The sequence below is a fragment of the Chlorocebus sabaeus genome, chromosome 5 (genome assembly GCF_047675955.1).
Source record: "Chlorocebus sabaeus isolate Y175 chromosome 5, mChlSab1.0.hap1, whole genome shotgun sequence".
Classification (NCBI taxonomy): Eukaryota; Metazoa; Chordata; class Mammalia; order Primates; family Cercopithecidae; genus Chlorocebus; species Chlorocebus sabaeus.
The window spans coordinates 20,389,286-20,415,229 of record NC_132908.1 but is presented as its reverse complement, the minus strand read 5'-3'; the positions used below and the strand labels follow the sequence as shown (position 1 = coordinate 20,415,229).

The window sequence follows — 25,944 nt, the reverse complement described above, 5'->3', positions numbered from 1 at the left end:
TCGCCACAACCTCTGCCTCCCAGGCTCAAGCAAGTCTCCTGCCTCAGCCTCCTGAGTAGCTGGGATTACAGGCGCATGCCACCACCCCTGGCTAATTTTTATATTTTTAGTAGAGATGGGGTTTCACCATGTTGGCCATGCTGATCTCAAACTAACCTCAGGTGATCTGCCCGCCTTGGCCTCCCAAAGTGCTGGGATTACAGGTGTGAATCACCGTGCCCAGCCATTTTTTAATATTTTTTGCAGAGACAAGGGTCTCATGATGCTGACCAGGCTGGTATCAAACTCCCGGCTTCAAATGATCCTCCCACCTTGGCCTCCCAAAGTGCTGGGATTACAGGCATGAGCCACCACGCCTGGCTGAGACGGCTGTTCTGATTAAATTTTCATCTCCCCAGGGTCTGTTCCTTTGCTAATTTCTGTCTGGGCTTCGATGTTACACTTATCTCAGTATTTGAGGTGCCATCTGCTGTGACCGGACTTAAATCAGTTGTACTGTGTGTTTTCTCTCAAAGGCTAAACTAAGCTCCCCATTTCTCTGTCTAGCGAAACTGAGGCAGAGGCCTCAGGGCCTTGCACCCCAGCTGTACCTTCTGGACGCCAGCCTGGAAGCCCCTCAGGTGGCTGCATTTGATCATCTGGTGAAGCAGGACTTGGGCCACAGTGGCATCCAGCAATTCCAGGTCATTGTAGAAACAAACCAGCAGCCCCAACCTGTGTGAGAAGAGGAGGGATTGTGGTAGAGGTGTAACCGCAGAACCAGCCCATTCCGGTTCCGTTTTGTGTAATAAAACGGTGAGTTGTTTTTCAGCTGCCACGGACTCCCAGTTTGAAGGTCACATAACCTGAACATCCTCAGATGAACCAAATATGCAACCAGAGGTGGAACCTAAGTGCTCAGGCAGGACCAAGGAATGGGGGCTGAATTACGAAGTGGACACCACTTGGCGTGGTCCACGATCCAATCAGATTGAGCCCTGGCATCACCTCATGGCATGATCCAATCAGATCACACCTCCCGGCATCACCTCATAGCAAGACCCAATCAGATCAAGTCTTATTACCCTCTGCCTATAAAACCTGCCCCAGTCCCCAGCTCAGAGACACACGTTTGAGCACTGCCTCCTGTCTCCTTGGCGGTTGATTCACATATATGATATTGACGTATTCAGACACGCCCACAGGAGAGCTGCCAGCTCCAGGGAAAAGAAAGTGTCTCATAAGGAAAAGGAACCTGCTTAACTTCGAGAAAAGAAGACTCAGGGGAAGTGAGGGGTAAGTGTTAGTAACTATGTTGAGAATAACAATTCACAATAGCCAAGACATGGAATCATCCTAAGTGTCCAACACGTCAGTGGATGAATAGATTTTTTTTTTTAATTTGGTGGATACACAATGGAATGTGCTTCAGCTTTGAAAAAGGAGGAAATTCTATCATATGGGATAGCATGGATGAACTTGGAGGATCTTATGCTGAGTGCAATGAGCTAGACACAGAAAGACAAATACTGTATGACCTCATTTATATTATGAATCTGAAAAACAAACAAATAAACAAATGTCATATTCATGGAAGCAGAGCCTTAGAATGGTTGTTACCAGGGGCTGGAGGTGGGAAAGGAGTTGGAGAGACTTGGATAAAGGATACAATGTTTCAGTTAAATAGGAAAAGAGGTTCTAGAGATCTATTGTACATGCTGACTACAGTTAATAACAGTGTATCATATACTCGAAAATTATTGAGTAGATTTTAAGTGTTCTCATCACAAAAAAAGCATGTGAGGTAATGATAACTTAATTAGCTTGATTTAGCCATTCCACAAAGAATATATATCTCAAAACATCATGTTGCACACCATAGATGTAATTTTTATTTATCAATTTAAAAAAAATAAATTATAAAAGAAAAAATAGGCTGGGCGTGGTGGCTCATGCCTGTTATCCCAGCACTTTGGGAGGCCAAGGCGGGTGGATCACAAGATCAAGAGATCAAGACCATCCTGGCCAACATGGTGAAACCCTGTCTCTACTAAATATACAAAAATTAGCTGGGCGTGGTGGCAGGTGCCTGTAGTCCCAGCTACTCGGGAGGCTGAGGCAGGAGAATTGCTTGAACTCAGGAGGCGGAGGTTGCTGTGAGCTGAGATTGCACTACTGCACTCCAGCCTGGCGACAGAGTGAGACTCCGTCTCAAAAAAAAAAAAGAAAAAGAAAAGAAAAAATATTTCTTGAGCACTTACTATGTGTCAAGTGTGCAAATCCCTACAAAGACCTTAATGCAGCAGACATATTTTTATCTCCCATTTTACAGATGGGGAAGCGGAAGCATAGAGAGATGATGTTAAAATGGCAAAGATCATACCATTTGTAAGCAGCAGGGCCAGGATTAAGCCACAAAGTCTAGCTCAAGGTCCCATGTTCTTAATCATGAGGTTGTTTTTGTGTGTGTAACCATAGAAAAATGGGATCCATGATAATAAGTGGAAATTACTAAAGATAGGTGAAAGAGATGTAATTGTTTCCTATGAATACATTGCCTAAGAGTGGTTCATTTGAAAAACCTTAAGGTAATATGGGATGGGAGCAGTGTGGCAAAAAGACCTTGAGAAATGAACACAAGAGGATTGAATGATGGCTCAGCACAGTGAGTGGTTCACGCCTGTAATCTCAGCACTTTGGAAATCCAAGATGGGTGGATCACATGAGGTCAGGAGTTTGAGACCAGTCTGGCCAACATGGCGAAACCCAGCCTCCACTAAAAATACAAAAATTAGCTGGGTGTGGTGGCACACGCCTGTAATCCCAGCTACCTGGGACGCTGAGGCAGGAGAATCTCTTGAACCTGGAGGTGGAGGTTGTAGTGAGCTGATACTGCACCACTGCACTCCAGCCTGGACAACAAAGTGAGACTGTGTCTCAAAAAAATAAATAAATAAATAAAAGAAGAAGAGGATTGAATAGGCCAGGTGTGGTGGCTCATGCCTGTAATCCCAGCACTTTGGGAGGACAAGGTGGGTGGACCACCTGAGGTCAGGAGTTCGAGAGGTCAGCAGTTCGAGACCAGCCTGGCCAAAATGGCAAAACCCCATGTCTACTAAAAATACAAACAAATTAACTGGGCATGGTGGCACACATCTGTAGTCCCAGCTACTCTGGAGGCTGAAGCACGAGGATTGCTTGAACCCAGGAGGTGGAGGTTGCAGTGAGCCGAGATCAGGTCACTGCACTCCAGTCTGGGTTACAGGATGAGACACTGTCTCAAAAAAAAAAAAAAAGTAAAAGGAGAGGAGATTGAACAGTACTCACCACCCCCTTCCCATTGCCCACTCCCTTCCTGACACCCCTGGCATGTAGAGTTCCTGTCCCTCCTCCCCTGCTGGGAATGGTTTTAGGGAGGATCACATTACAGTCACTAAATTCTAGAGCTGATCTCATCCAGGGGCTCCCCAGCTAAGGTCTGATAACAAGCGGTTCTCAAATGTGGCGACCCATGAGGTATTTCCAACACTTGATGCAACTTAAATGGAAATCACACATTCACTTTGGAACAGGACCCAGTCCTGAGTATTTAAAATGTTTCATTTCTGTGCTGAGAGCCAGAATTAGCACTTGTTAAGGTGGCATTAAATGCCTGGCACACAGGAGATGCTCTGAAAACATTTACCCTTTCACCCTGCTTCATAACCTCTTCATAAAAAGGTTGCAGACACCTCACATGCACAGAGAAACATGGGACTATTGAAAGAGATGGACTAGGCACCTCCCTTCCCTCCCTGGGTGTTCTGCTGCTCAGAGAATTCTGATGCTTAGATCACACCTTAGGAAAGAGCTCCAGGGCCCAGAGCCCAAGGCCTTGCCTGTGGATGGTGGAGGTATTCCTCATGTTAAAGTTGGAGGAGCTGATCCTCTCCAGAAATGCCTGGGCCAGCTCAGGTGTGATGTCATAGACCGTGTCCAGCTGCTTGGTGGCGTTGTCATAGCTGATAAACAGCCCAATCTGGTTGGTAGACAAGGACGGGATATCAGTGAGGAGGGTGGAAGTGGCCCAGTGCGGCCCTACCCTGGTGGTCTGCACTGTGCCCCATCATGGACACTTGGATACACCTCCTGGTTCTCATTGTCATTGATGTCTTTTCTTTTTTTTTTTTTTTTTTTTTTTTTTTGATGGAGTCTCACTCTGTCGCCCAGGTTGGAGTGAAGTGGCATGATCTCAGCTCACTGCAACCTCCACCTCCTGAGTTCAAGCAATTCTCCTGCCTCAGCCTCCAGAGTAGCTGGAATCACAGATGCCCACCACCACGTTTGGCTAATATTTGTATTTTTAGTAGAGACGGGGATTCACCATGTTGGCCAGGCTGGTCTCGAACTCCTGACATCAAGTGATCCACCCACTTCGGCCTCCCAAAGTGCTGGGATTACAGGTGTGAGCCACCATGCCTGGCCTCATTGTCATTGATTTCTTAGTGGTCTATAATAGCTACTTTGGTTTCCTCCTGAACCTAACTATTCTTTAGGAAAGTATTATTTTTTAATATCTGAGAAACTGGGCTTTTTAAAAGCTAATCTTTGTACATTTATTTCTAGATTTGTTATATTGAGGTCAGAGAATGTGGTCCACAAACTTTCTGCTTTGAAGAATCAGAACTTTTTAAATAGATGAATGAGTTTATAAATGGCCTTTGGGCGATGGAAAAATGTATGTGTTCACTTTGTAAGACACAAAGTTTGGTGCATATATATTCAGCTTATTAAATATACTATTCAAATTACCAATATCCTTGTTCCTTTTTGGCCCACATGTCCAAGGGTGCCATGTGCAATCTTCTACTACAGGACTCATATCTATCTATTCTTCCTTGTATTTCTAGCAGATTATACATTATATATATAATTTTTTTGGGACACAGACTCACTGTTTTTATTTTTATTTTTATTTTTTTTGAGATGGAGTCTCACTCTGTCACCCAAGCTGGAGTGCAGTGACACGATCTCAGCTCACTGCAACCTCAGCCTCCCAGGTTCAAGTGATACTCCTGCCTCAGCCTCCCGAGTAGCTGGGATTACAGTCATGTACCACCATGCCTGGCTAATTTTTGTATTTTTAGTAGAGATGGGGTTTCTCCATGTTGGCCAGGCTGGTCTCGAACACCTGACCTCACAAGATCCACCCACCTTAGCCTCCCAAAGTGCTGGGGTTACAGGCGTGAGCCACCACGCCTGGCCAAGACACAGTCTCACTCTTTTACCCAGGCTTGGGTGCAGTGGTGTGATCATGGCTTATTGCAGCCTCGACCTCCTGGGCTCAAGTGATCCTCCCACCTCAGCCTCCCAAGTGGCTGAGACTACAAGCACACACCACTACACCTGGCTAATTTTTTAATTTTTTGGTAGAGATGAGGTTTCACTATGTTGCCCAGGCTGGTCTTGCACTTCGGGGACCAAGTGATCCTCTTGCCCTGGCCTCCCAAAGTGCTGGGATTACAGGCATGGGCCACGGCACCCGGCACAGTCTATATTTTGAGGCACTATTATGCTGCGCTCAAAGGGGCTCATAAAGTTGTCTCTCCTTTATGGATTGTACTCTTTGTCTATATAAAATTCCTTTTTAGGCTGGGTGCGGTGGCTCACACCTGTAATAACAGCACTTTGAGAGGCTGAGGCAAGGCAGATCACCTGAGTGAAGAGTTCAAGACCAGCCTGGCCAACATGGTGAAACCTCATCTCTACTAAAAATACAAAAATTAGCCAGGCATGGTGGCACGTGCCTGTAATCCCAGCTGCTCAAGAGGCTGAGGCAGGAGAATCAATTGAATCTGGGCGAAGGAGGTTGCAGTGAGCCGAGATCACGCTACTGCACTTTAGCCTGGATGACAGAACGAGACTCCATCTCCTAAATAAATAAGTAAAAATAAAATAAAATAAAATTCCCTTTTAGCAGTGTTATTCTTGACTTCTCCCTTCTCTACATTTTTAGAGAATAAAAAGTTGCAAATGATTGCTTGATCTTAGAAATTTCCTCTAGGGGGCCCAGCTTTCTAAGAATTTAAGCTATTACCTACTCAAAGCAACTCCACATTGAGAGAGTAAATGGCAGTGGGGTGGGGGGTTAATTCTAGGACTGCGGGTTGTAAAAATCGGAAGACACTTGAAATACTCCCAGCACCCCAGGTAAAAGAGGGAAACCTCGTTCTGCCTCTGGTTTCATAATAACCAGACATTGCTGGGTCAATGGGTCCTTGAACAGGTCAGTCATTTGATGGAAACACTTCTCTCACCGGCCAGAAGTGTCAGGGCACATATGATTTTTAAAAAAAAAAGAAGAAGAAGAAAAATTGGAAGCAAGGCCCACAGTCTCTTCATGAATCCTTTTGTGTTGGCAGCATTCTTTGGAGACTGCATTCAAGAATCATGATGCCCAAGGGATTTGAGTGTCATTGGGTCAACATCAAAAGGAGAGGGACAGGTTAACTAGTGAGTTAAGTAACCCTAGAATGTGTACATTTCTCCACTGTAAACTCTAGAATTAAAATCTAACCATTGCTCATGCTCAAGTGGCTATTAACAGAAGTAGCTATAAATAGAAGTAAATATCAATCCATGTTGTTTTTTCTTTGAGTTCATGCTTCCAAGGACAGGAAACTTTGTATCTTTTGTCCTTGGCCTTCTCCAGTACAAAAATACCCTTAAGTGATTTTTGGTTCATAGCCAACAATCCCTTTAAATCGTGTTTGCTCACATCAGAGATGTGATCTTAATTGTCCACAATTCTTTTTCTTTTCTTAGCCCTTCCACACTAAAACACAATCCCATGACTGTCCACTTGAAACTTTCTTCCAGTAGTTTTCTTTAGAGGCCCAAGCTCTATTGGGATGAGGAGGGTATACAGTTTCCAAGGCACCTTGGCTGGCTGGATAAACATTAGAGTTTGAGAATACACCTTACCCCAAGTGTATTAGTAATGGTGACGTACAAATGTACTTTTCCAACTCACTTCTATAGGACTAATTTTCATAATTTCTTCAAACGATAGGTGAACCATGTATCTGCCCAAAATCCATAAGTTTTCCGCAGTGACCCATGAAACAGAATCATCTACAATAAATAAAGAAATGAATAAATGAGTAAATAAATAAATAAAAGCCTTTACACTGGTATGTGATAGTCAACAGCATCTTTGCTGTCAGGACCTCCTTCTTGCATTCATTAATTCTTTATTTTGTTTTTCACGGTTTTTTGAGATGGAGTCTCACTCTGTTGCCCAGGTTGGAGTGCAGTGGTGTGATCTCAGCTCATTGCAAGCTCCACCTCGCAGTTCAAGCGATTCTCCTACCTTAGTCTCCCAAGTAGCTGGGATTACAGGTGCCCGCCACCATGCCCGTCTAATTTTTGTATTTTTAGTAGAGACAGGGTTTCACCATGTCGGCCAGCTGGTCTCCAACTCCTGACCTCAGGTGATCTGCCCACGTCCACCTCCCCAAGTGCTGGGATTACAGGTGTGAACCACTGCATCCAGCTACATTAATTTATTGTTAACTCATTCAACAACCATATATGTAGGGCCTACCTGTGAGATCACACGTAGGATGTGACCACAGATTCACACCACCTTGGACGTTGTTACTCAAGAGTGTGGTCTCTGGACTTCCAACATCAGTGGCACCTGGCCACTTGTTAGAAATGCAGATTATTCTTTCTGGCCAGGCACCTGTAATCTCAGCACTTTGGGAGGCTGAGGCAGGAGGACTGCTTGAGGCCAGGAGTTTGAGACCAGCCTGAGCAACATAGCAAGACCCTCATCTCTACAAAAAAAAAAAAAAAAAAAAAGCCAGTGGCAGTGACATGCACCTGTAATCCCAGCTACTCAGGAAACTAACGAGGCAGGATCGCTTGAAACCAGGAATTTGAGGCTACAGTGAGCTGTGCACTCACTGTACTGCACTCCAGCCTGGGCAACAGAGTAAGACCCTGTCTCTTTAAAAAAATTATTATTATTAAAAATAAATAAGAAATGCAGATTATTTTTAATACTTAAAACCCACAAAATGTAGTTTTATTTTTTTGTTCAATTGGTTACTAAATAACCTGGAAACATGAGGCCAGGCGCGGTGGCTAACACTTATAATCACGAAATCCCTGCTCTACTAAAAATATAAAAAAATTAGCCGGGTATACTAGCACCTGTAATCTCAGCTACTTGGGAGCCTGAGGCAGGAGAATCTCTTGAACCTGAGAGGTAGAGGTTGCAGTGAGCCGAGATCACGTCCCTGCATTCCAGCCTGGGCGACAGAGTGAGACTCTGTCTAGTAATAATAATAATCTGGCAACATGAAATATGTTTGACTCTCTTGCATCACTACCACTAATAATGATCATCCTCACTGATTATCACCATGTTACTATACTTGAACCAAACCAAACTACTTGTAATTCCCCAAAACATTCTCCAAACCTTGGCTGGCCTTGGCCCTTTTCACCACCTACAATGCTTTTCCTTAACCCTTCTGCATCTAAATCCTACTTTAAGATCAAGCTCAAATTTTCCTCTCCCTTAAAGTCTTCTCTTATCTCCTTCACGAGAAGTATTTTCTCCCTCCACTGAATTCCCAGAGGACTCTCTCTGACACCCTGTTCTAGCTTTTGAAATTCCCCATCACTGAGATGTCAGTGGAATTTTAAAAACCATCAAGTTGGCTGGGTGCAGTGACTCATGCGTGTAATCCCAGCGCTTTGAGAGGCCAAGGCAGGTGGATCACGAGGTCAGAAGATTGAGACCATTCTGGCCAACATGGTGAAACCCCATCTCTACTAAAAATACAAAAATTAGCCACGCATGGTGGCGCACGCCTGTAGTCCCAGCTACTCAGGAAGCTGAGGCAGGAGAATCGCTTGTACCTGGGAGGCAGAAGTTGCAGTGAGCTGAGATCATGCCACTGCACTCCAGCCTGAGTGACAGAGCCAGATTCCGTCTCAAAAATAAAAAATTATATATATATATATCTCAAGTCTAGGATCAGACTTCAAGTTTCACTGAGCTGGAATTGACTGCCAATGCTCCCCAGTTCTTTAGCAAAAGACATTTACACACATCGACATTGTATTGGAGGCATTTGGGGAAAATGAAAGAAGTGGGGAGCATTTACAGTGTACAATGACTCTAACACCAAGAGCTATTTGCAGAAGCCGTGGGCAATGACAGATGCCCAAACGAGATGGAGAAATAACTTCTGTATGGACTGATTCACAAGAACATATGGAGTGCCTCCCCCAAACCAGAAATCAACGATGTTGGGGTGACACAGGCAGACTCCTATGATCCTGTAGATGGGGACCCTGGACATTTGCCTTGCCTATATAGAGGGCTAGAAAATTTTGAGGCTAGAACCACACATTCACAAAAAACCAAGCTGAGTTGTTTATCTTTTAACTAATTACTAAGCATGAACTCTATTTCCACAGATCAATCATCCCCAAGCTTGGGAATTTTTTTTTCCTCTGTTATCCAGGCTGGAGTGCAGTGGGATGACCATAGCTCGCTGAAGCCTGAAACTCTTGCCTCAGCCTTCCTAGTAGCTAGGACTACAGGCACACACCACCACACCTGGCTAATCTTTCAATTTTTTTGTAGAGAGAGGGGTCTCAGTACATTGCCCAGGCTGGCCTTAAACTCCTGACCTAAAGCAATCCTCCTTCCTCAGCCTTCCAAAATGCTAGGATTACAGGTATAAGCAACCATGCCTGGCAAGCAAGGTTGGGATATTTTTAACAGCCACCATATCTCCAGTTGCCTCAAGGGACTTCATGGAAAATAAATAAATAAATAAGTCCTAACAGAATTAATTTTAACTCACTGTAGTTTAATAATGAAGCAAACCGTATAGGAATTTTAGAAGGAAAGTCTGTGCCTAATTAAACTCTGGCAATAAAGACAGAGAAGTCTGAAGGTTGAGTGGCTTTTTCATGGTTACCCAGTGTGAGACTCTGATTCCTGGAGGCCATAATTATGCACCAGGCAGAGGGAATTCTACTATGCATTTGAGACTTTGATTACGATCTTGTTTAACGTTCATTATGCACAAATCTCAGAGCTGAATTCCAGGAAAAGGATTGATTGGCATTCCCCATCCTCCAGCCCCATCTGCTCTCCTTATGTTTTCCCCACACAGAGCTCATTCCCATCTCAGGGCCTTTGTATTTCCTGGGATCTCTCTCTGGGATGCCCTTTCTCCAGAGCCTTACATGACTGGTTCCATCTCCTCATTTTGGTCTTGATTCAAATGTCACCCATTTGAGAGGTCTTCCCTGATTCCTTAGTCCAAGAGTTGGCAAACTGGTCCATGGGGCAAACTCAGTCCGTCACCTGTTTTTATACAGCCTGTGAGCCAAAAATGGTTTTTACATTTATTGTTTTGGAGTTTTTTTAGAGACAAGGTCTTGCTCTGGCTCCCAGGCTGGAGTCCAGTTGCGCCATCATGGCTCACTGCAGCCTCAAACTCCTGGGTTCAAGGGATCCTCCCTGCCTCAGCCTCCAGAGTAGCTGGGACTGCAGGCATGTACCAGCACACCGGCTAATTTTTTAAAAATTTTTTAAAAGATGGGGTCTTGCTATGTTGCCTAGGCTGGTCTTGAACTTTTGGCTTCAAGCATTCCTCCTGCCTGGGCCTCCCAAAGTGCTGGGATTACAAGCATGAGCCACTGCCCCCTGCCTCGTTTTTACAGTTTTTAAATGGCTGAAAGGAAAATCAAAAGAAAAATCCCATTTGGTGACACATGAAAATTATACAAATTTCAAATTTCAGCATCCATAAAAAAAGCTTTACGGGGACACAGGCATGCTCATTCAGCTATTGACTACAGCTGTTTTCAAGATGCAATGTCAGAGCTGAATAGTTGAGGCAGAGATGGTAGGCTTACAAAGCCTAAAATATTTACTTGGTCCCTTACAGAGAACATCTGCCAAGCGCTTTTCTAGTCTAAAGTACCTATAATAATCCTTTCTGGCTGGGTGCAGTGGCTCATGCCTGTAATCCCAGCACTTTGGGAGGCCAGGCCAGGTGGATCACTTGAGGTCAGGAGTTTGAGACCAGCCTAGCCAACATGGAGGAATCATGTCTCTACTAAAAATACAAAAATTAGCTGGGCATGGTGGCAGGCACCTATAATCTCAGCCATTCGGGAGCTGAGACAAGGGAATCACTTGAACCCGGGAGGCAGAGGTTGCAGTGAGCCAAAATTGTGCCACTGTACTCCAGCCTGGGTGACAGAGTAAGACTCCATCTCAACAAACTATTTTATTTTCTTCATAGCAGCTACCAGTATCTAAATTTCTAAGTTCTCTCTCTCTCTCTCTCTCTCTATTTACTTACATGTTTAAACATTTTTCTCCAGCAACCCTCCCACAATAACACAATAGGGTCGTAAGAGCGGAGACTTTGTTTCCTTCTCTATCTTCAGCTATTGATACATAATGGGCTTTTAAAAAGTTTATTCTGTTTACATTACTGACATTAAAGGTTAACAAATTGAAGCTATCTGACAAATTGTTTGTACTGCTAATCTATACAGCCATTCTTTTCTATCTGTTTTGTTTTTGTTTTTGTTTTTGTTTTTTTGAGACAGGGTCTCACTGCATCACACAGGCTGGAGTGCAGTGGTACAATCCCAGCTCACTGCAACTTCTGCCTCCTGGGTTCAAGCAATTCTCCCGCCTCAGCCTCCTAAGTAGCTGGGGCCACAGGCGTGCGCCACCATGCCTGGCTTTTTTTTTTGTGGGGGTGGGTAAAGACAGAGTTTTGCCATGTTGGCCAGGCTGGTCTCAAACTCCTAACCTCAAGTGATCCGCCCATCTCAGCCTCCCAAAGTGTTGGGATCACAGGCGTGAGTCACCGCACTTGGCCCCAGTTTTCTTTTCTTTTCTTTTCTTTTTTTTTTTTTTTTTTTTTTTGAGACAGAGTCTCACTCTGTCACCCAAGATGCAGTGCAATTGCGTGATCTCAGCTCACTGCAACCTCTGCCTCCTGAGTTCAAGTGATTCTCCTGCCTCAGCCTCCCAAATAGCTGGGATTACAGACACACACCACCACGCCAGGCTAATTTTTTGTATTTATCGTAGAGAGGGGGTTTCCCCATGTTGGCCAGGCTGGTCTCGAACTCCTGATCTCACTTGATCCGCCTGCCTCAGCCTCACAAAGTGCCGGGATTACAGGCATGAACCAACCACACCCAGCCCACTAGGCCCCATTTTTAAGTGTATAGTTGAGCGGTAGTAAGTACACTGACATTCACATTATTGTGCAACCGTCACCACCAACCATATCCAGAATATTTTGCACCTTGCAAAATTGAAACTACCACCATTCTAATTTCTGTCTCTATGAATTTAACTGCTCTAGGACACAAGGAGGCTTTAATCAACATCCATCAAATAAATAAATCCTGACCTACCTGCTTTGGTTGCCAGGATGCTCAGAGTTAAATTTCTGTGCTTTATTGCCTAGATTTCCTCACAAAATTCTCTTCTCTCTCTCTCTTTTTTTTTTTTTTTTTTTTTTTTGAGGCAGAATCTTGCTCTGTTGCCCAGGTTGGAGTACAATGACCTCAGCCTCCTGAGTAGCTGGGATTACAGGTTCCCGCCACCATGCCCAGCTAATTTTTGTATTTTTAGTAGAGATAGGGTTTCACCATGTTGGTCAGGCTGGCCTCAAAGTCCTGACCTCAGGCAATCCTCCTGCCTCAGCCTCCCAAGTGCTGGGATTACAGGTGTGAGCCACCGTGCCCAGCCTCTTCTCTCATTTTAATATAGATTTTTTAATACAGATTTTGAACTTGTAACCCTACTCAAGGTTCACATTGAATCTAAGTTACCATCATTATTTATATTCCACTAAAAAATTACGACACAACATGGATTGTGAAATACAGAAATACCGACACATCATTATATCAGAGACTTCCACATGTGCGAATTGCATTAACGAAATGGGGTATATGTTTTACTCCATAAGCCACATCAAACTGTTTTTCGAAGTGGTGGGAGGTGGTAAAAATCAGAAGAGAACAACATCAAATCCATGTTTTTGGAGATGAAGCACCGCTTTTGAAGATATTCTTCCCCCAAAAAGTGATCCCACCTCCAAGTACAGGCTCACCAGTGGCATTGGAGGATGTCTGCAATATCCCACTCATCCAGGAATAGAGAGCTCTCTGGGAATGAGCCGAGGTTTTGTCGTAGAGATCTTTGAACACTGCGGATCTAAATGACACAAACACGGGCATCAATTAATAACAAGCAGGTGGGGGCTGCTTTAAAGACGGAGTCACAACAGCAAATGTGACCCAAAGCTGTCTTGTGTTAAAACCCTTCCCTCTCCTGTACGTGGAGAAATAGGAACACTTTTACACTGGTCGTGGGAGTGTAAATTGATTTAACCATTGTGGAAGACAGTGTGGCGATTCCTCAAGGATCTAGAACCAGAAATACCATTTGACCCAGCCATACCATTACTGGGTATATACCCAAAGGATTATAAATCATGCTACTATAAAGACACATGCACATATATGTTTATTGTGGCACTATTCACAATAGCAAAGACTTGGAACCAACCTAAATGTCCATCAGTGATAGACTGGATTAAGAAAATGTGGCACATAAATACCATGGAATACTATGCAGCCATAAAAAAGGATGACTTCATGTCCTTTGCAGGGACATGGATGAAGCTGGAAACCATCATTCTCAGCAAGCTATCACAAGGACAGAAAACCAAATACCGCATGTTCTTACTCATAGGTGGGAATTGAACAATGAGATCACTTGGACACAGGGAGGGGAACATCACACACCAAGGCCTGTCAGGGGGTGGAGGGCTGGGGGAGGGATAGCATTAGGAGGCATACCTAATGTAAATGATGAGTTGATGGGTGCAGTAAACCAACATGGCACATGTATACCTATGTATCAAACCTGCATGTTGTGCACGTGTACCCTATAACTTAAAAGCATTAAAAAAAAAAAAAAAAAAACCCTTCCCTCTCCTGAATGTAAATTAGTTCAACCATTGTGGAAGACAGTGTAGTGATTCCTCAAAGATCTAGAACTAGAAATACCATTTGACCCAGCAATCCCATTACTGGGTATATACCAAAAAAATATATAAATCATTCTGTCACAAAGATAAATGCACACATGTTCATTGCAGCACTATTCACAATAGCAAAGACATGTAGTCAACCCAACTGCCCATCAATAATAGATTGGATAAAGAAAATGTGGTACATAGATACTATGGAATACTGTGCAGCCATAAAAATGAACAAGACCATGTCTTTTGCAGGGACAGGAATGGGCCTGGAAGCCATTATCCTCAGCAAACTAATGCAGGAACAGAAAATGAAACACCCCATGTTCTCACTTACAAGTGGAAGCTGAACAATGAGATCACATGGACACAGGGAGGGGAACAACACACACTGGGGCCTGTTGGGGGGTGGGATGAGGGAAGGGAGAGCATTAGGAAAAATAGCTAATGCATGCTGGGCTTAATACCTAGGTGATGGGTTGACAGGTACAGCAAACCACCATGGCACACGTTTACCTATGTAACAAACCTGCACATCCTGCACATGTACCCCAGAACTTAATAATAAAAAATATGCCCACACACACACTCCTTAGCTATATGTAGCTATTTTTCCCATTTTCCTCTTCCCCTTCACAGCTAAACATCTTCCAAAGAATATTCCATACATATTGTCTCCACTCGCTCACCTCTTGGTCCTTTTTTGGGGAGGTGGGGGACAACTCTGTTGAGATATAATTCACACACCTTACAATTCACCCATTTAAAGTACACAATTCAGGCAGGCAATGTGGCTTACGCCTGTAATCCCAGCAATTTGGGAGGCCAAGACGGGCAGATCACCTGAGGTCAGGAGTTCAAGACCAGCCTGACCAATATGATGAAACTCTGTCTCTACTAAAAATACAAAAATGAGCCAGGCATGGTGGCATACACCTGTAATCCCAGCTACTTTGGAGGCTGAGACAGGAGAATCGCTTGAACCTGGGAGGCGGAGGTTGCAGTGAGTCGAGATGGCACCATTGCACTCCAGCCTGGGCAACAAGAGGGAAACTCCGTCTCAAAAAATAAAATAAATAAATAAATAAAGTACACAATTCAGTGGTTTTCAGCATATAAGATAAAGAGCCAAAGATGTTCCCGATCGCATCATTTGAGTCTCTGGATCCAGCTGTGTCTGAAGTCAGCCCTACACCTAAAACTATTCAATTACATGTTCCACTAATTCCCTTTTTGCTTCAAGCCAGTTTGAATGGGTTTTTCTGCCACTTGGGTTTACTACTCACTCTGGTGAGCAGTAACCAATAAACTCTCTCTCCAATGATATTTTTTTCCACAACCTGAATGAATGGCGGAGGGAGGAGACACTGAATTTAAACGGAATAGTGTAATAGCCTGCAGAGCAAAAGGGTTTCATGTATATACATCTTAGTGAAAAAAACTGACACCCTAGAGAAAAGATGAAGTCAGTATACTGTCTGTTTCACCTACTGCCCTTTGGCTGCAAAAGATAAAAGGAATCTCCCACATTGTTATCATCATATTGGGCTTTTCCTTCTTCTAAATCATTTTTAGATTTAGAAAGAGTGTTTTATGGCCGGGCGCGGTGGCTCACGCCTGTAATCCCAGCACTTTGGGAGGCCGAGGTGGGCAGATTACGAGGTCAGGAGATCCAGACCATCCTGGCTAACACAGTGAAGTCCTGTCTCCACTAAAAATACAAAAAATTAGCCGGGCGTGGTGGCGGGTGCCTGTAGTCCCAGCTACTCGGGAAGCTGAGGCAGGAGAATCGCTTGAACCCAGGAGGCAGAGCTTGCAGTGAGCCAAGATCGTGCCACTGCACTCCAGCCTGGGCGACAGAGCAAGACCCCGTCTCAAAAAAAAAAAAAAAAAAAAAAAAAAAAAAAAGTGTTTTATGGCCAAAAGTGCTATGATTAGTAAAAGGAGGAAGTTGGCGGTGGTTGCAATGCCTATGGCCCTTCAAGTCCTAGACCCAATCCTCGAATTTGGTTTACATCAAAGCGCAATTTCATGCAGGGCTGGCTGTAACCAACATATGCTGGCATGGCATCTCAAAAGGAGAAAAGTCCTCCTTTTTCAATGCTCTGTCACTCCTCCTGCTGTCCCTCAAGAAGGTCTCAGTTTAGTGCCAATGAGTCTTTAAAACACATTCAGATTGTTTTTAAATCAATAGAACAAGACCCAGGTTCACAGCCTTGGTGCTGTGGACTGAAAGTTTGCGTTTCCCCAAATTTCATGTGTTGAAATCCTAACTCCCAACATGATGGTATTAAGAGGTAGAGTTTTGAGGAGATGATTAGTTCATGAGGCTGGATACCTCATGAATGGGATTAGTGCTCTTATAAAAGAGATCCCAGAGGGCTTGCTCACCCCTTCCACCACAAGGGGACACAGCGAGAAGGTGCCACCTATAAATCAGAAAGTGAGCCCTCACCAGACACCGAGTCTGCCAGTACCTTGATCTTGGACTTCCCAGTCTCCAGAACCATGAGAAATAAATGCTTGTTGTTTATTAGCCACATAGTCTATGGCATTTTTGTTATAGCAGCCCAATCTGACTAACACACTTAAGCAAGCAACATATCTAGCTAGGATTTAGTGACACTTTTTTCCCACTGTATTTGTTTATGTGGTTTTTTGTTTTGTTTTGCTTTTGTTTTTGTTTTGATATGGAGTCTCACTCTGTCGCCCAGGCTGGAATGCAGTGGCACAATCCTGGCTCACTGCAACGTCCAACTCCCAGGTTCAAGTGATTCTCCTGCCTCAGCCTCCCAAGTAGCTAAGATTACAGGCACCCGCCACCATACCTGGTTAATTTTTGTATTTTTAGTAGAGACGTGGTTTCGCCATGTTGGCCAGGCTGGTCTCGAACTGCTGACCTCATGATCCACCCACCTCTGCTTCCCAAAGTGCTGGGATCACAGGCGTGAGCTACCACACCCAGCCTAACTCTACAGATTTTAAGCTTTTGCTCCAGAACATGCATATAAGCCTGTCCCCACCTGCCTTCTCCCTGCTGCCAGGTGGATACCTCTTTGAATTCTCACTACAGCCCCTGAAGGATAGCATGATTAGTTAAGAAGATGGGAGTGGCTGGTGTGGTGGCTTACGCCTGTAATCCCAGCGCTTTGGGAGGCCAAGGCAGGTGAATCACTTGAGGTCAGGAGTTCCAGACCAGTCTGGCCAACATGATGAAATTCCATCTCTACAAAAATACAAAAATTAGTTGGGTGTGGTAGGCGCCCCTGTAGTCCCAGTTACTTGGAATTGAGGCAGGAGAATCACTTGAACCTGGGAGGCAGAGGTTGCAGTGAGCCAAGATTGCGCTACTGCACTCCAGCCTGGGTGACAGAGTGAAACTCCAGCTCAAAAAAAAAAAAAACAAAAAAAAGTGGGAGAAACCACTCACAGGTTCTTAAAGGCATCCTCGCGCAGGTTCCGAGGGAGCCGCTCTGTGATGTCTGGCTGGAGAAAGCTGCCTGAGGACCCCCTCAGCACCTTTCCCAGGATCTCCACACACTCCAGGGAGTTCATCACCTGGAAACACCTCTCAAGTGTGATGAGAAACAGGCTGCGGTTCATGCCAGGGCTCTGCAAGGCTCGTTCTCGAATCTCTCCTAAGTCGATGATGATGTCTTTCAGGTCCTAAAGCAATGAGAAAAGCCAGGGTCAGCTTGAGAGCTGCCTTTCAATTTGGAAACCCTGGGAGGGACCACACATTGCAACAGTGGGGAAAGTCAGGATCACTGTTTAACACCATGCTGCTATATTGAAACTTCTAGAGCTTTCCATTCCCTGCAGAACAAAGTCAAGGCCTTTATCTGCCCCACTCACTCTGGAACCTTCCCAGTCTCCAGATACATCTGACCAGCATACCTCAGGCCCTTGGTCTACCTGGAATTCTGCATCTCTCCTTTTTCTGGTGAAATCTAGCTCATCCTTTAAGGCTGGGCTCCATTGCCATCTCCTTGGTGAAGTCTCTGATCCCTCCAACTTCCTCCTTCAAATCAGATTTCCTTCCCTTATGTGCCCCCAGGTCATCTTGAACCAAACTCTATAATGCATTAAAGGTACTCATGTGTCTTTCCTCCAAGCCCATGGTTCTCACCTCTGGGTGCACATCAGAATCACCTGGGGACCTTTTTTAAAGTTTGATTTTATTGTTGAGACAGGGTCTTGCTCTGTCACCCAGGCTGCAGTGCAGTGGTGTGATTATAGCTCACTGCAGCCTCAACCTCCTGGGCTTGAGCAATGCTCCCACCTCAGCCTCCCAAGTAGCTGGGACCACAGGCACACACCACTACCACTCAGCTATTTTTTGTAGAGATGGAGTTTTGCCATGTTGCCCAGGCTGGTCTCAAACTACTGGGCTCAAGCAATCTGCCTACAACCACCCAAAGTGTTAGGGTTACAGGTATGAGCCACCATGCCCAGCCCATCTGGGGAGCTTTTGGAAAGGACTGATTGGCCTGGTGCAGAGGCTCACATCTATAACCCCAGCACATCGGGAGGCCGAGGCAGGTGGATCGCATGAGCCCAGGAGTTTGAGACCAGCCTGGACAACATAGGGAGATCCCATCCCTACAAAATAAATGTTTAAAAATTAGCTGGGTGTGCTGGTGCACACCTGTAGTCCTAGCTGCTTGAGAGGCTGAGGTGGGAGGATCACTTGGGCTTAGGATATCAAGGCTGCAGTGAGCTATAACTACACCACTGCACTCCAGCCTGGATGACAGAGTGAGCCCCTGTCTCTAAGGAAAAAAAAAAAAAAAAAAAGCTTCCATTTTACTGAGCATTGACTCTACTGTGCCAAGCTTGGAGCAAACATGCATCATCTGATTAATTCTCATGACAATCCTACAGGTTAAGACCCATGGGTACTAGGGTCAGGCATTCCCAGGTTCAAATCCCAGGGCCTCCATTATCTGTATGTCCTGAGCAAATAACTTACCTTTTTTAAGTCCCAGTTTTTACAGTCTCAGAGGCCTTGCTTTGTGATATCCTTGGATCACTAACCTCATTTTGTGGAAATTAACTGCTTCTGTTTTTTGTCTCCCATCCAGACTGTGAGCTCCTTGAGGACAGGATCTCTGTGTCCACTGGTGCATAGTAATTTTTATTAGTGGATGTTTATTCACCCAAACAATCAGGAGATTCTCAGATCCTCAATTAGAACCCCTCATTTCTTAGTACTCACAAAAATATGAATTAGGCCAGGCATGGTGGCTCATACCTGTAATCCCAGCACTTTAGAAGGCCAAGGCAGGCAAATGACTTGAGGCCAGGAGTTCCAGACCAGCCTGGCAAAATCTCATCTCTACTAAAAATACAAAAATTAGCCAGGCATGGTGGCACACACTTGTAATCCCAGCTACTTGGGAGGTTGAAGCACAAGAATCACTTATACCCAGGGGGCAGAAGTTGCAGTGAGCTGAGATTGTGCCACTGCACTCCAGCCTGAGTGACAGAGTAAGACTCTGTCTAAAACAAAAATAAAATAGAAAATTATAAGGCTCTTCATTTTAACTTTGGAGAAAGTAAGTGAGAAAACTTAGATCCTAAAGCTCCCAGGGGGTTGGAGGAGGCAGAAGGAGAGAGGAAAAGACAATGAAGGGCCAAGGCCTAAGTCAGGCTCCATTTTATTCAATTCAACAACACCACGTGGTGCTGGACTTCCTCTATCCCCGGGATGCCAAGGGCGCCTCACCAAGCGGTCCTTCTTGTCTTCTAAGAGGCATTTCATAGCGGTGCGGAACTGCTGGGCATCTGTCTTCCTTAGGTCCTCCAGCAGCTTCTGGGGCTGGTGCAGACGCTGCTCCAGGTGGTTTTCCACGGCTGCCTGGATTGGGGGTGTTGGGAGAGTTGGTGAGAACAGAAAGAGCAGGAGCACATGGTCAGCACCATGGCCAGCGGCCCAGCCCAGCCACCTCATTCCCTGCAGAGACCACAACTGGTGGCCAGCAGTCTGGTTGGGCCAGCTCCAAATTCCTCATTAGCCACCAACATGTAAAAGTGAGGGGCCAGGCGCAGTGGCTCATGCCTGTAATCCCAGCACTTTGGGAGGCCAAGGCGGGTGGATCACGAGGTCAAGAGATCAAGACCATCCTGGCCAACATGGTGAAACCCCATCTCTACTAAAAATACAAAATTTAGCCAGGCATGGTGGCATGCACCTGTAGTCCCAGCTACTCAGGAGGCTGAGGCAGGAGAATCACTTGAACCTGGGAGATGGAGGTTGTGGTGAGCTAAGGTGGCACAACTGCACTCCAGCCTGGGCAACAGAGCGAGACTCCGTCTCAAAAAAAAAAAAAAAAAATTACTCATTGTTTATTTGAAATTCAAATGAAATTGGACATCTGTTTTTTGTTTTTGTTTTAGAGACGGGGTCTTTCTCGGTTGCCTAGGCTGGAATGCAGTGGTATGATCATAGCTCACTGTAACCTCAAACTCTTGGGCTCAAGCAATCCTCCTGCCTCAGCCTTCCAAGTAGCTGGGACTACAGGCCACACCACCACACTCAGCTAATTTTTTGTTTGTTTGTTTGTTTGTTTGTTTTTGTAGAGACAGGGTCTCACTATGTTGCCAGGGCTTGTCTCCGACTCCTGGTATCAAACAATCCTCCCACTTACGCCTCGCAAAGTGTTGGGATCACAGGCATGAGCCACCATGCAGATCCGCATCTGTATTTTTATTTGCTAAATCAGCAACACTTCTTGTGGGCCTCAGTTTTCTTACTTGCAAAATGGAGGCAATAAGAGAACTTACCACATAGGGTTATTATGAGGATTCAGTGTGTAAAGTGTTTTCAATAGTGGCTAGCACACAGTAAGTGCTCAATAGTGCCAGCTATTATTCTCTATCTTGACCAAGGTGAATAATGGCTTACTTAAAGCCTCACCCCTAAAATGAAAGGTCCTGTGGGTAGTATCATGACTGTCTTGTTCTCTACTGAGACCTCAGTGTCTGGAGCCATGCCTGGCAAAAAGCAGTTGTTAACTCAGTAGATATTGAATGAATAAATGAATATGGTATATACACAGGAAGAGATATATCAGGTTAAAGTAGATACATCTCATGAGTATCCATTACTGCTAGAGAAAGGGGGCAAGCATTGCTTCTCCTTCAGTTGCCCTGACTGATGAAGAGAAGAAAAGCAGATGCCATGTGGGGCCAACAGCTACCTCCAGCTAATGGCTGTCCTGGGACCTGGCAGACAACAAGCTTTCTGAGTATATTTGTGACATCAATGTTGGTTGATGTTTCCATTTTCAATAAAACGTAAGTAAAAATGGAAACAATTAAGACATGTCAGAACTTTATTCATTAATCAATGACATAAATGGCCTTTTGCTAAACTGAATAATTGTTTCTCAATACTGAAAGAATTTTTCCCCAATTTTCTGTGTTATCCACAGTGTGATGAAAAAGACACAACATGCCACACTAGGCTAATGGTCAGGCAGGTGCTGTGCAGTTCACCATAGTCACCACCTCAGGCATGAGCCCTATTGCCCCTTAAGGCAAATACCCTTTGCCACCTTTCAACATGCTTGTGGTATTGTTTTCATTACAGTAGAGTTAAAAGAGAAAAAAATACATTTCTTGGACCCATGGTAGAAAGACTGATCACTATATCCAAATATCCACTCTCTCACTGCTCTTCATCAATTGAACCCTTCAACTTTTAGTTGGGTACATGTCTCCTTTGCAGTAAGATGTGACTATGATGTGTGAGCCAAGCTAATGTGTGCAGAGGGAATTGTGTAACTTGCAAGTCATATCCTCAGAAGAGAAGATGCTTACCCTTGTCTTCTTCTTCCCACCCCTCCCCTGGATTGGAGAAGGGGTGTAGTGTTTCCACCACATGGGCAGTAACTCCCCAGGAGATGACAAAGCAAAAAGATAAAAGGAACCTGGGTCCTTGGATAACCTCATGGAATACACCTGCCTTTTCTCTGTGGCTCTCCCACTTAGCTCTGGACTATTACATGAGAAAGAAATAAACTAAACTGTTTGAGCTGTTGTTCTCTGGGGGTCTTTTTGTTATAGCAGCTCAGTCTATACCCAAATATATCATGTCTCCATCAAAGGTGGGAAAATGAAAGAAAGACAAAATATCTTATATCACGTTTCAAGAAGAACTGGACAGAACCCTTTTCCTTGCAGAAGTAAAGACTGTCTCTACATCCAGCCCACTTCTCCAATTTACCTGGCCCCTGAGTTTGCAATCCCTGAGCACTGAGATGGGAACATAAAGATGGGTCTCAGGTACACACCTGCAGGCTGGAGATGGTGAAGGCAACATTCCGGGAATTCAGATAGGCCAGGACTCTGTGGGACAGGTCATCCGTCCACACGTGGGAGCTTCAGTTGAAGACAGATGGGAAAAGATCACAATGACAGATTCTCCTACAAGCACTACTGTACTAGCTAAGTGCCCAGGGGACAGGTCGGGATGGACCAGGGGTGTTAGAAACTTTGTGCTTGGAAGTGTGAGGTTTCTCTTTTCTTTTCTTTCCTTTTTTCTTTTCTTTTCTTTTCTTTCTTTCTTTTTTCTTTTCTCTTTTTTTAACAGGGTCTTGCTCTGTTGCACGATCACAGCTCACTGCAGCCTCAATCTCCCCAGCCCAAGTGATCTTCCAACCTCAGCCACCCAAGCAGCTAGGATCACAGGTGCATGCCACCACACCCAGCTAATTTTGTTTATTTTTTGTAGAGATGGGGTCTCACTATGTTGCCCAGGATGGTCTCAAACTCCTGGGCTCAAGCAATCCTCCCACCTCTGCCTCCCAAAGTGCTGGGATTACAGGAGTGAACCGCAGTGCCCAGCCTGAAGTAAAAAATTTCTTAACCAGGCACAGTGATAGAAGGGTTTCCAATTCTAGGAATCTGCCTGGATCCCATTCTCTCAAAGCCAATTCCCAAATTTCTAAGCTGTATGCAATATTCTAATTTCCGTAACAATCTACTTAGATTGACTACAATCCAAACTGATAGAGTTAGAAAGATGTACATTTAAAAAGCAGATGCTAGGTATACCATGAGAGGCTGGAATAGCATAGTTAAGAGTGTGGGCTCCAAACTGGATTTGAATCCTAGTTTCATCACTTAGCTGTGTGACTTGAGACAATTTGCTAAATTTTTTGTGCCTCAGTTTCCCTTTCTATGAAATATGGCTAACAACTTAAAATTTGTTCACACATGAAAACTGCGTAAGGTAGTGCCCAACACACAGTAAATGCTCATAGATAGCCTTTCTTTCTTTTTTTTTTTGAGACAGAGTCTCACTCTGTCACCCAGGCTGGAGTGCAGTGGTACAATCTCGGCTCACTGCAACCTCCGCTTCCTAGGTTCAAGCGATTCTCCTGCCTCAGCCTCCCAAGTAGCTGGGATTACAGGTGTGCACCACCACACCCAGCTCATTTTTGTATTTTTAGTAGAGACTGAATTTTGCCACGTTGGCCGGGTTGGGCTGGAACTCCTGGCTTTAAGCGATCCTCCCAACTTGGCCTCACAAAGTGCTGGGATTACAGACGTGAGCCACCATGTCCAGCCTATGAATAGCCTTTTGTAATCTTTTGTTTGTTTGTTTGTTTGTTTGTTTCTTTCTTTCTTTCTTTCTTTCTTTTGACACGGAGTCCCGCTCTGTTGCCCAGGCTGTAGTGCAGTGGCTCAATCTTGGCTTATTACAACCTCTGCCTCCTGGGTTCAAGTGATTCTCCTGCCTCAGCCTCCCGAGTAGCTGGGACTACAAACACACAACACCATGCCTGGCTAATTTTTGTGTACTTTTAGTAGAGACAGGGTTTCATTATGTTGGCCAGGCTGGTCCCGAACTCCTGACCTCGTGATCTGCCCACCTCGGCCTCCCAAAGTGCAGAAATTACAGGCATGAGCCACTGTGCCCGGTCTGTAATCTTATAAAGAGACGGATGAATGGATTGATGGATGGATGGATGGATGGATGGATGGATGGTTAAATTAATAAATAAAATACTTAGACAGAAAGAATATATCCAAAAGTAACCATTGGTGTTATCTTAGGGAAAGGAGTGGCTATGGGGATCTTTCACTTCAACATAACTGGGTATCTCTGACATGGGGCCCCAAGACCTCTATTTCTTCTCCATCATAGTACTCATCATATTAGAATTGTTTATTAATATTGGCATTTCCACACCACCTACCTCCCTGCCCCATGTCCCTGGTATCTCTCTATATGCAGCTTATAGAGCAAAAGTAAAGGGAATGGGTCCTGGAGCCAGGCCAGTGGTTCACATCCCAGTTGTGTGGCCTTGATTTACCCTTCCTGGACCTCAGTTTCACTGTTGTGTGCAATGGGATAACAACAGGACCTACCTTGTGTGGCACTTGTGAGGATTAGATTGTTTCTATACCAAGAACTTAGTAGAATACCCACTACACAGAAAGCACTCAATAAATTTCAGCTCTTAGGCCGGTCACGGTGGCTAACGCCTGTAATCCCAGCACTTTGGGAGGCTGAGGTGGGCAGATCACCTGAGGTCAGGAGTTTGAGACCAGTAGTGAACCAAGATAGCACCACTGCACTCCAGCCTGGGCAACAAGAGTGAAACTCCGTTTAAAAAAAAAAAAAAATCGGCTCTTATACTAGAGTGAGGAGGAATGATGTCTGTGGAGCAAGGGTGTTGACTTTTAAAACATTGTGCATTGATTGACATTTTTTGTAATGAGCACATATTACTTTTTATAATTAAGAGACTTCCATTAAGAATTTTTATTAAAAATCTATCCCATCCCTTCCCCTCTCCTCTAGGGCAGGTTACCTTTGAAACTGTATGAGATCCAGCAGTGCTACAATGGGAATAAAATGAAAAGACATCTTTAAAAGGAATCATTCCAAAGAGATCACAGCCACATTCTGTTTGAAATTCTTAGAAGAAGCAAGCGGAGACCGAGGGGGCACATTACCATTCAGATAGCTTCCATCTATTATTTCTTCCTAAAAGGCAAAGAGATAACATCAAGTATAACATCCAAAAGTTGGCAATTCCAGTAGAGGGGATTCTGATTAAGAGAAAATAGAATACTCACCGCCATTTTTTGCAACAATGGATGCAAATCTGTAAGAAAGCCATTGAATGTATAACTAGAATTGAATTGTGTGACCTTCAAAACGACAAATACAGGTTAGGGGAAAAGCCCCAGAAAGCCACTCATAAAGGAAATTTTTAGTGAATTTGAATTATAACTGTCCACTCTGAGAAAACCGTGGCTTGAAAAATCCTCTTAGAATAATCCTGAAAAATCATACATGCACACACCCCCCCCCAAAAAAAAACAACTTACAGCATCATGTACCTAATGTATCTATCCCACCACATTCCCTAAACTGTGTGGAAACCACAAAGGGTGATTCTTCCCTCAGGACTTACCCTGCCTGGAATTTGGCACTGTATAACTCGACACTCCATGACTCAGAAAAAGGAATAGGAAAAGGGAGTATGTCGTGGGTTCCTGAGACATTCTCCTGTAGTTAATTTAAGCATAGAAGTGATTCAGGTTTTAAAATATATATATATATATACACACACACACACACATATTTATACATGTATATAAACATACATATATATAGACATTCAGAAGACAAAAGAAAAAACCAAGTAGACCCAGAATCCCTTGAAATCTTTTTTTAAAATAATTTTTAAATTCACCTACTTTCCTCCATCTAAACCTGCATTCTAGTCTAAGACACTATCATCTCTCTCCTTGGTGACTACAATGGCCTGTTTATCTTACCACTACCTCTGACTCCTCTCAATCCAGCAAAAAGGCATGGTCAAAAGTAGACTCTGGGCCAAGC

The 25,944-nt window shown here is 44.4% G+C and overlaps 1 protein-coding gene across 1 annotated transcript in view; it reads right to left on the bottom strand.

Annotated features, from left to right (window-relative positions):
• OTOA (otoancorin) overlaps positions 1 to 25,631 on the bottom strand; it is an 80,207-nt gene extending 54,576 nt beyond the window's left edge. Inside the window, exons 1-11 of the mRNA XM_037989751.2 lie at positions 25,514 to 25,631; positions 25,173 to 25,201; positions 25,050 to 25,080; positions 24,905 to 24,932; positions 22,376 to 22,463; positions 19,807 to 19,938; positions 17,509 to 17,744; positions 13,146 to 13,249; positions 6,992 to 7,092; positions 3,816 to 3,997; positions 591 to 714 (exon numbers count right to left, since the gene is read on the bottom strand). Of these exons, the coding sequence (XP_037845679.1) occupies positions 591 to 714; positions 3,816 to 3,997; positions 6,992 to 7,092; positions 13,146 to 13,249; positions 17,509 to 17,744; positions 19,807 to 19,938; positions 22,376 to 22,463; positions 24,905 to 24,932; positions 25,050 to 25,080; positions 25,173 to 25,201; positions 25,514 to 25,604 (1,146 nt within the window). The 5' untranslated portion in view covers positions 25,605 to 25,631. The remainder of the gene's footprint in view (positions 1 to 590; positions 715 to 3,815; positions 3,998 to 6,991; positions 7,093 to 13,145; positions 13,250 to 17,508; positions 17,745 to 19,806; positions 19,939 to 22,375; positions 22,464 to 24,904; positions 24,933 to 25,049; positions 25,081 to 25,172; positions 25,202 to 25,513) is intronic.
• Positions 25,632 to 25,944: the final 313 nt, after the last annotated feature.